The sequence below is a fragment of the Paramisgurnus dabryanus genome, chromosome 4 (assembly GCF_030506205.2).
Source record: "Paramisgurnus dabryanus chromosome 4, PD_genome_1.1, whole genome shotgun sequence".
Taxonomy (NCBI): Eukaryota; Metazoa; Chordata; class Actinopteri; order Cypriniformes; family Cobitidae; genus Paramisgurnus; species Paramisgurnus dabryanus.
In genome coordinates this window covers 23,201,266-23,212,292 of record NC_133340.1, presented here as the reverse complement: position 1 = coordinate 23,212,292, position 11,027 = coordinate 23,201,266, and the positions used below count along the sequence as shown (strand labels likewise).

The window sequence follows — 11,027 nt, the reverse complement described above, 5'->3', positions numbered from 1 at the left end:
CACAGGCTGACAGATGAGTGAGACAACTGAAAGCCACTTTACAAAAACAGAAAGCAGGCTCCTATTATACACGTAAATGTGTATGAAGAAATGAAACCGGAGAAAAATCCTGACTATTGCACCAATTGCGGTCATTAAATTGACATCACAATTTAAAAATGAACGAAGCTAAATAATGGATGAATAAGCAGTGTAATGAAGGCTAATATCACTAATGGCTTTCTACTTCCTGGAACTTTGACCGATCACAGGAAATAAAGACGAGCCCTAGAGCCTCATTAAAAACCTCATGCATTTCTAAAAAGTGTTGATGGGTTTCAAATAGATCATATCATGTATAAATCACACTTTCCTGAAATCCAGTTATAGTTTTGTTTATCCATGACCATGACTATTTTTTATAGTCTTATGACCCTTCAACAGGGGTAGTTCACACAAAAGCATCATATCATTCCTCCTACCCTGTATGACTTTGTTTGTTTTTGTCTAAAACAGGTGGAAAAATTGATGACGGTCTTTCTATCCATACAGTGAAATTGAATGGGGACTGAGGCTGACATTTACCCTACCATTACCTTTTGTGTTTTACAGAAGAAAGTCATGTGGGGATGGAAATAATTTGTCTTTGATCACACAGTGGCTGAGGTTTTGTTGCTGGATCTGCTGTTAATTAATTTAGCAAAAAAAAAACATTGGTGATGCGTTGAAGGAAAAATAATAAAGTGACTTCTGGTTTGAAACCTTTCTAGAAAAAAGAATGCACACTTTACTATGCATACAAACGTCAAATTATACAAAAGCTCCAACATGTTCTAACGTCTGCCAACTTACGAGGAATAATTCAGAAAGCATGGGTGTGACTTCATTTTTTTTAAACATGTTACTACATATTTTAGGTGTGTACAGTTATACTCTTTAAATCCCCTATAGAACCTAAAATAACAATGGAGATTTTTCTGAAATGTTTAACCAGTGGATACTTAATGAGTGAATATCAAACATTATAACAACTGTTTCAAAATATTCATATTTTATATGATTATTGATGTTATATTTTCTATGTAATTATTATGTAATTATTTCTTGTAATCCTGATTAGTTTTTCCATGAATTGCAGCCCTAGCAGATTGGGTCACATTAGCTGCGTTTCCATTACAGATTTGCGCAAAACTATAGCGTTATTTTCTAAACTGACAAAAATCAATTGCAGAATGACAACTTTTCCATTAACCAACGTTTTGCGACTAAAACATAACTTTGTTCTCTCGCGAAAAGTTATTCCAAAACCATAGCGTTGGGGAAGGCTGGACAGGATTATTATGAACACCTATTTATGTTCTCATTAATGCAATTATCTAAACAACCAATCACATGGCAGTTGCTTCAATGCATTTAGGGGTGTGGTCCTGGTCAAGACAATCTCCTGAGCTCCAAACTGAATTTTAGAATGGGAAAGAAAGGTGATTTAAACAATTTTGAGAGTGGCACGGTTGTTGGTGCCAGACGGGCTGGTCTGAGTATTTCACAATCTACTCAGTTACTGGGATTTTCACTTACAACCATTTCTAGGGTTTACAAAGAATGGTGTGAAAAGGGAAAAACATCCAGAATGCGGCAGTCCTGTGGGAGAAAATGCCTTGTTGATGCTAAAGGGTCAGGGGAGAATGGGCCGACTGATTCAAGCTGATAGAAGAGAAACTTTGACTGAAATAACCACTCGTTACAACCGAGGTATGCAGCAAAGCATTTGTGAAGCCACAACACGCACAACCTTGAGGCAGATGGGCTACAAACAGCAGAAGACCCCACCGGGTACCACTCATCTCCACTACAAATAGGAAAAAGAGGCTACAATTAGTACGAGCTCACCAAAATTGGACCGTTAAAGACTGGAATAATGTTGCCTGGTCTGATGAGTCTCGATTTCTGTTGAGACATTCAGATGGTAGAGTCAGAATTTGTCGTAAACAGAATAAGAACATGGATCCATCATGTCTTGTTACCACTCTGCAGGCTGCTGCTGGTGGTGTAATGGTGTGGTGGATGTTTACTTGGCACACTTTAGGCCTCTTAGTGCCAATTGGGCATCGTTTTAAATACCACGGCGTACCTGAGCATTGTTTCTGACCATGTCCATCCCTTTATGACCACCGTGTACCCATCCTCTGATGGCTACTTCCAGCAGGATAATGCATCATGTCACAAAGCTCGAATCATTTTTAAATTGGTTTCTTGAACATGTCAATGAGTTCACTGTACTAAAATGGCCCACACAGTCACCAGATCTCAACCCAATAGAGCATCTTTGGGATGTGGTGGAACGGGAGCTTCGTGCCCTGGATGTGCATCCCACAAATCTCCATTAACTGCAAGATGCTATCCTATCAATATGGGCCACCATTTCTAAAGAATGCTTTCAGCACCTTGTTGAATCAATGCCACGTAGATTTAGGGCAGTTCTGAAGGCGAAAGGGGGTCAAACACAGTATTAGTATGGTGTTCCTAATAATCCTGTAGGTGAGTAGTATATATATGACAAATCGCTTGATTGCGTCCTTATCCTTGTAAGTCACTTTGGATAAAAGCGTCTGCTAAATGTAAATGTAAATGACATACACAATCTTATTTAAAATAGTTTGAAGTGGAAACACTGTCATTCATGGATAACCATTGGAGAAACATCAAAAATGATTTTGGTAATCACCAAAACTGTTAGTTTCGGGCAGCTGTGGCACAAACTTTACATTGAGTGGTGATCTAATAAAGATACATAAAGGCTACACTCCTGGGACATAAAAGCAAACCAGTGTATCTCACCTCACCAGTCCGACCCAGCTCTAACTCCACCAGTGCCACGGGGCTGTTGGACAGCTGCCCCCTGCTGGAGGAAGTGTGAAGGTCGACCCTCCACTTCAGACCCCTCAGGCCGGGCTCCCAGCGGCTCTGAGCCAGCAGACTCTCTCGCACGCGTGTGCGGTGGGCCTTCCAGAACCGGGACAGAGCGGCCGCCTGCTCCGGACTCAAACCGCCCTGCTTGCGTGTCTGCGCTGTGAGAAACGCTTCCAGCTGGGCCTGGTCCATATCTGCAGACGCGATGGACTGAAGTAATGAAAGAAAGATGGAGAAATAGAAAATTGATTTTTAGGGTGGTCGAAGATGTGTATTATAAACAAACGTAACTTTATAATGCAATAAAGAAAGACTTAGCAACATACTGCTTAATGTCCAATATACACTAAACTCCTCCTACTTCAATGTAACTACTCGACTTTACATGAATTACATGTGAATCTTCAAAATTGGTTGCCAATAAATCATGAAAAATGTGCTTTAAATGAATGAGTAGCATTTTGAATTAAAATGTTAATTTAAATGTATTGCAACTTTTACTTTGAATTTTTTTTTTAGCTGAATCAATACTTTTACCCTACCCAAGCACCAGTTACCGTATTATTAAGTTTTATTTGCATTTTGCAAACATTAAATATTCAAAGTTGAATTCATTGTTTTGGATACTCAAGTTTTTATTAAAATCAGGCTTTATAACCTTTTTCCCCCCGTATATTTTAACAGGTGACATTTACTTGGATTTAAGTATGGAGCTTACATTTTTTACACCACTGAAAATGATTTGCCTGATATTTAAACGTATAAATACATGGCATTGTGGAAAACAGTTCATATACACACACACAGTATATAATGTAATGTATGCTGCACATTTACGTGTTATATTATGCATGTACCTTATGCATACTTCATATTTAAATACTGAGTGTGACATTTTTAACCCTAGAAAACTGCTGCCATCTCGTGGAAGAAACTGACACTGTCGTCTTCTGCATTTTATTTACTAAAAAAAGACTTAACTGCTTTCAAAATCACATGTATTAATAAAATAACCAGTCTATCTGCAAAAACAGTTGTCTTAAATCTTTAATAGACAGTGAGTGTGTGTTACAAAAGCATAGAACTGAACAACAGTACCTTTAAAGCGGCTCTCATCTTCTCGTGTAAAGCATGAAACTCCTCGTGGCTCATATCTGGATAAAGCTCATTTTTAAGTAATTCCTCCGTGATATCTGAGTTGCCGTGATAAAACCTCTGCGTGATCCCGTTTAATAACGCGCTCACACATCTCTGACTGTCCGCGTCCGCCATCTTGGATGTTGACAGGCGGTCATGTGATCCGCGTTACGACGTCATTCACATCCGGTCTCATTTAAAGTCCCAATGAAATCAAATTAGATTTTTTATTTTAGTGAAAATGTTTACCCATTATATTTTCATCTAAATTGGACAGTATGTTGGACAGTATGTATCCTGTGTGCTTTTCAGAAACATTGGTATGCTGGTTAAAGTACACATCTTGATAGTAATCAAAAAGTATAGTGGTCTAAATATATTTATATATAAATGTATCTTCTGTGGAAGGCGCAGGACCAAAAAATTTTTATCCAATCATTGCATTCGTAAGTTTTTACTGCTTGCCTATCAAACTGTGTGCATACCTACGCACACCCTGCTCTTGCCGCCAATCTTGCAGTGAAAGTGACTTGCTTGTCAAGTTTGCAACACATACTCAATATGTTACCTGCATTTAAAGGAATAGTCTACTCATTTTCAATATTAAAATATGTTATTACCTTAACTAAGAAGAGTTGATACATCCCTCTATCATCTGTGTGCGTGCACGTAAGCGCTGGAGCGCGCTGCGACACTTCGATAGCATTTAGCTTAGCACCATTCATTCAATGGTACCACTCAGAGATAAAGTTAGAAGTGACCAAACACATCAACGTTTTTCCTATTTAAGACGAGTAGTTATACGAGCAAGTTTGGTGGTACAAAATAAAACGTAGCGCTTTTCTAAGCGGATTTAATAGAGGAACTATATTGTATGGTGGAACAGCACTTTTGGGAGTACTTCGACTCGGCGCAGTAACACCCTCCCTCTCCCATTATGAGAGGGAGAAGGGGAGCGGATTTTTCAGGCGAGTTGAAGTACTCCCAAAAGTGCTGTTCCGCCATACAATATAGTTCCTCTTTTAAATCCGCTTAGAAAAGCGCTACGTTTTATTTTGTACCACCAAACTTGCTCGTATAACTACTCGTCTTAAATAGGAAAAACGTTGATGTGTTTGGTCACTTCTAACTTTATCTCTGAGTGGTACCATTGAATGAATGGGGCTAAGCTAAATGCTATCAAAGTGTCGCAGCGCGCCCCAGCGCTTACGTGCATGCACACAGATGATAGAGGGATGTATCAACTCTTCTTAGTTAAGGTAATAACATATTTTAATATTGAAAATGAGTAGACTATTCCTTTAACTCAGTGAGTAATGAACACAGCCGGAGCAGTGAGCAGATATCCCAGTGCCCATGAAGCAATTAGGGTTAAGGTGCCTTGCTCAAGGGCAACACAGTTCCAACCGCCGGCCGTGAGACTCGAACCGCCAACTTTCCTCCAAAAAACTTGAACCTGCAACCTTCCTCCAAAAAAACATGATTAGTCTTTAGGGTTGATGACTTATTACTGGAAGCCGGGACTTCTCGCTGTCCTTATCCGCATTTATATAAATAGAATTGTGATGTCTTATTATTATTTATAGTCTCCCTGCTGATAAAAACAGCTTCAAACCAGCATGGACCAGCATGGAAATTATGCTGGTTTGATGCTGGTTTAGCTGGTGCTGATGCTGAAGTTTGGTACAAACCAGCACTAAAACACAACATATGCTTGTCTGGCTGGTATGCTGTTTTTTCCAGCAAGGCTTTGTCGACATTAATAATTTTATGAAGGTTGTAGTCTTGCCAGTATACAAGCACTCAACAGCAGAATAATGTATGGTTAATGACACAGAGGCAGTTTCCTTGCATATGTATTATTTATTATATTAGTATAGACAGAAGTATAACACCTCATCTCACTAAACTTTTACAGTATTACAGTAATATAGTCAAGACCCTTATGCAAATAGGCCCACTATTTGGTCCATTAGAGTCTATTTAGATGTTTAAATGCACACATCTCCCACCACCATTATAATGACCTGATTATTATTCAATAAAAGTCATTAAAATAATTTGACTGTTGAGCTTTTAAAGTGTCAGTAACCATGAAGCTGACAAACAGACCAGCATGCAGAGATTGACTCTGTAGTTTTTACACTGGTACAAATCGGCGCTATTAACCCTGATCAGAACTAAAATTAAGGGGTTGTAAGTCTAGGATCAAATGGGGGACATTGAATATTTTAAACACAGTCAGAAAAGTAATGAGATGCATCAACATGTTCACACTCCTTCCCCAGCAAGTAATCCATGCTGTAACACAAAAAACATAAAAAAATGAATTTAGAGTGTATTATTTCATCATACATAGACACATATGTATATACTCAAGCTGATCATGTGCCCTGTATATACGTACTGTATATGTACACTTACTTTATTGGCGCAGGAGGGTTGACTTGCCCCACGGGTTTCCTGTTAAGAACAAAAGCGATTAATTTACTGTTGTGTGTGTTCATGTAAGTGTTTGTCGAGTGTGCAATGTGTTACTTTGTACTTACACTTGTTGCATCAGGGTATTCAGGCAACTAATATCATCCATGATGTCATCATCAATCAAAGCTTCCGAACAGAAAAAAACACAAACATTTTAAACATTCATATAACTGATGGTGTAAAAAGAAGAAACCATAAAGGTGTAATTTTAGTAATGCTGAATGATCTGTAAGTTAAATCGATAAATTAACTGCAATGACATATCTGGAATCTTAAAATCAAACTCACCGCTGCAGTTCATTTTGCAGATGTTGAGAGATGGCAAAACGCCAGAATCACAGGCCGCAGTGTCACTCAGCAGAAACAGTCCAAACTGGTGCCAGACAGCAGGATGCAGTATGTCTCTTTCCTGATGGGCGAATCTCTTATGTTTTCGTGGGCCTTTAGGTCCCTGAGGCAGAGATTTAACTTCTTGAGGTGGTTTGAGAGATGATTGTTTAGGCCCAGGTGGAGGTGGAACTTGAGGGAAACCTTTAGGCCCAGATGGAGGTGGACCTTGAGGCCTAGATGGAGGTTGACCTTGATGGGTAGCTTGAGGCCCAGATGGAGGTGGACCTTGATGGGTAGCTTGAGGCCCAGATGGAGGTTGACCTTGAGGCCCAGATGGAGGTGGACCTTGATGGGTATCTTGAGGCCCGGATGAAGGTGAACCTTGATGGGTATCCTGAGGCCCAGATGGAGGTGGAACTTGATGGGTATCCTGAGGCCCAGATGGAGGTGGAACTTGATGGGTATCTTGAGGCCCAGATGGAGGTTGACCTTGATGGGTATCTTGAGGCCCAGATGGAGGTGGAACTTGATGGGTATCTTGAGGCCCAGATGGAGGCTGACCTTGATGGGTATCTTGAGGCCCAGATGGAGGTGGAACTTGATGGGTATCTTGAGGCCCAGATGGAGGTGGACTTTGAGGGGAATCTTGAAGCCTAGGTGGAGGTGGACTTTGAGGGGAATCTTGAAGCCTAGGTGGAGGTGAACCTTGAAGGGGAATTTGACCATCATAGTTGTCGGTCATGAACTTGACAAATTTGGTGTTGAAGGCTGAGCCATTTGCCCTGCAGACAACTGAAAGAACGAATGAAAGGTTTATCAACCTTTCATCTGGATCTCATGTGACATTAAACATTGCAGTATGATTTTTGAAGACAGAGAAAAAAGAGATGACACTGGGCAAAGTCTGTTACTTACGACTGGCGATGAGATTTTTCAAGGTCATATTGTCTGGCACATGAATTTGAGCAGCATCCAGCTGAGCCTTCAGCTCACATTTAGTCAAAAAGCGTCCATTCACACTGGACACCAGCAGAACCAGAGCCAAAACTGCCAACATCTTAAGCGAATGAACTCTCTCCATCTTTCTGATACCTGTAGATCAAACACAAGCAGCAGGACTCATTGAAAGGGTCTGAAGAAGGTCACCTTATGTGGTACCTTTGAGGTACCACTATGTATCTTTGAAGTACCAATATGTACCTCTGCATGCACCCTGAAGGAACAAAGGTTTACTTTTGGAAAAGGCACCGCCCCAGTGGCAGCTTTTGTTCCTTTATTTCTGAGAGTTTGGGAACATGAAATAAGATTTTAGGCAGAATGTACCGCAGCAGTCCCCATTTACTTTTATTGTATGGAAAGCATTCAGCTGAAGTGAACGAGGACGGAGATTTTACACACATAGCATGCAAACTAACATGATCCGTGCCGTGATGTAATAGCCAAATTCTGCAGGAGTGCATAGACCAACAATTACAAATCAGCTCTGACGTCTTCCTATAGCTAAACAAGTAGAGATTTGCTTAAGGAGCACAAAAGGTCAGTGGTTCGATCCCAGGAACACACATACTGATAAAACAAATAGCTTGAATGCACTATTAGTCCTTTTGGACGAAAACATTTGAAGAGTTTCGTTGCAAAACGAGATAACTCTGTTTTTTTTTCAGAAATCTCGTTTTTTGGTTGTGCATTCCAATTAATATCAATTCAACAGCAGTTGGTTTGTTCTGATTTAAACCTTCATAACTTAAAAAATACAGCTAAGTAGCACCATAAAACAAAATAATAACATGATAACATAATAATAAACATGTTTTGACAAAAATGTTAAAAACGGATTTATCTAGTTTTGCAACGAAACTCTTAATTTGCTAGTTAATTTGCTAGTTTCTCAGAGTAAAACAATAATAACTAGATAGTAAAATTAAAAGAAACTTAAAATTTAACACAAACAGAAAAAAAAAATCATTTCTAAAATAAATAAATATAAAATACAAAATATAGATATAATACAAATAGTGACACTCGCAGTGCCAAACATTAGATCAATTAGTGTAAAGAATGAAAGATGTCATACCAGAGGTTCTGTCGAGAAGATGCTAGTGTTCCTCTATACTGTGACCTGTCTTATAAGTGCTGGAGGAGTGACTTTAGCCTGTGCTACTGGTCCAGTCCAACATCTGTGGTCCTCAAAGGCGTATGATGTCATTATTTGAATACACTGAGAATTCATCAAACTCTTGACATTTAGTTTTTTAAAGCTTTTTCTTTACAATTCTTTAGTTGCAAGTGTGATAATGTCTTATCTAAAAATAACAATAGCATTATTGCATGTGCTTTAAGCTCTGTTTGGGCTTAAATGGTGATAATTTTGTGAAGAGACGCATCCAGAAATAAACATGCTGCACATTAACAAACTATTTCCAATTCAAATAGATGTATTTAGGTCATTTTTCGTGTACTGCCAGGGAACTTTTTCTTTTGATGGATCTGCAGTCGTGGTAGCTCTGAAGAGATCTTATCAATTCCCTGTATTGATACTTTTGTACCCAGCAAGCCATTAGGTTAGATGTAGTTTTTGCTAAAATTACTTGTGAGATTTATGATATTCCATCATGTACTGTGATTAAAAGGTTTTTTTTTGTTATCGACAATAATTTTATTAATAATTTGTCTATTTTCAATGACAGCCCAAATCATGTTTTGTGTTAGCCTAGACGTCTGGGCTGTGTTTGGACAACTATTGTACGTGTTTTAAACGCAAATTTGCATGCTGTACATCATATGCGGTCCATATATGGAACATTATATAAGTGATTTTTAAGCAACACAGTCATTTGAATAGTTCTTTGAAACCAGCAGTGGTTTCGGTCAGGATATGTTTCATACGCAAACTGGTTTTAGCTTGCTATTTATGTCTATCATAACATATCAAAAACGTTAATGACATTTTAAATAAGTATACTGTAAAAAATGTATTATTAAACGCTTTGTCGAACTTTAGCATGTGAAAGTTTTTACCATTTCAGTCTAAATATTCTCTGTCATTGTGAAAGGGCATTAGAGTTTATTCAAAAGACACACAAATTTATGTAAAATGGTTGAGTTGACCTGTTGTTTTCAAACATGTGATAGAGTCAACGCAACCATTTTACGCAATATTATATAGCTTTCAAGGTTATATTTTCATTAAATGTTCTTTACATTATAGGATGAATATCACTGGCAGGATCGCATGTAACCTTCAATATGTGTGTAATAATTTGTTTTAATACTGAACAAAACCTGTTGATTCATGCTGTGATACCATGAAAATGTGAATCTTTTAAATTATGACTTAAAAAAAACAAGGACATCTGATATACTCTTTATATTCCTTTATTGATGTTCTGGCACATTAAAGGTGCAGTGTGTAGATTTTAGTGGCATCTAGCGGTGACGTTTGGAATCGCAACCAACATCTCAGTCCACAGCCCACCCCTCCCTTTCGAAAAACACATAGTAAAGCTATTGTAGACGCCACAGGACAAACATGTCATACAACAGTAGCCCCGTCACAGGGGTTGTTGGATTTATTAACACATTTTTAAAATATTTATTGAAAGCTGCTACTTCACATATTATTTGCATAGCATTATCATAGGCTGTATATTAATATATTGGGGGAAAGCAGTTATATGTGAAATCAGATAATGTGCACCCATATTCAGCCAAAATTGAATGATCCTCTTTTCATAACACGTCTGCGAAGATTCGACTGTGAGATTGGTAGTCGAATCAGGCTTCTCCTCAGGCCAATAGTATATTCCTGCACAACCGGAGACTTCAGTTTTATGACCGCAGTTTTATGACCGCAGTTCTATGACCCTACGTTTTTGTGACAGCGCCACCTACCGAACTGGATGATATAGCGGCGGCTGCAGTTTCAGGTCCGCAGTTCTGGGCCCCTGGTGGTTTAGTTTGTAATAACGTTTGTACATAATTATATCAATATAGTAATCTCAGTACTATTTCTTCATAAATGTAATTTTAAATGTAAGGTTAATTACCAAATGTGCTTTAAGTGACAATTTTCAGTGTAAACAAATTTACACAAACTATAAATGAAAAATAGGTAAAATAAAGATGGAATCAGCATATGCAGTCACTAAATTACAGCCAATTTTTTAAGGTTGTATAGAGGCAAGACA

General features: G+C 38.5%; 2 protein-coding genes across 3 annotated transcripts in view; both read right to left on the bottom strand.

The window, feature by feature from the left end:
- Positions 1 to 4,177, bottom strand: part of commd1 (copper metabolism (Murr1) domain containing 1) — a 7,102-nt gene extending 2,925 nt beyond the window's left edge. The window contains exons 1-2 of the mRNA XM_065295264.2: positions 3,988 to 4,177; positions 2,818 to 3,099 (exon numbers count right to left, since the gene is read on the bottom strand). Coding sequence (XP_065151336.2) covers positions 2,818 to 3,099; positions 3,988 to 4,161 — 456 coding nt within the window. The 5' untranslated portion in view covers positions 4,162 to 4,177. The remainder of the gene's footprint in view (positions 1 to 2,817; positions 3,100 to 3,987) is intronic.
- A 1,692-nt stretch (positions 4,178 to 5,869) lies between these two features.
- Positions 5,870 to 10,621, bottom strand: LOC135785732 (uncharacterized). 2 transcript variants are annotated; one of them, XM_065295241.2, is made up of 6 exons: positions 8,915 to 10,621; positions 7,756 to 7,932; positions 6,799 to 7,632; positions 6,576 to 6,636; positions 6,451 to 6,489; positions 5,870 to 6,327 (listed from the first exon to the last, which is right to left on the bottom strand). In XM_065295241.2, exons 2-6 carry the CDS (start codon positions 7,919 to 7,921, stop codon positions 6,258 to 6,260), a joined length of 1,170 nt encoding a protein of 389 aa, XP_065151313.2. In that variant the 5' UTR covers positions 7,922 to 7,932; positions 8,915 to 10,621; the 3' UTR covers positions 5,870 to 6,257. The 2 variants fall into 2 exon arrangements, with proteins under 2 accessions (XP_065151313.2, XP_065151312.2); XM_065295240.2 differs by lacking the exon at positions 8,915 to 10,621 and adding an exon at positions 8,041 to 8,735.
- Between the last annotated feature and the right edge of the window lie 406 nt (positions 10,622 to 11,027).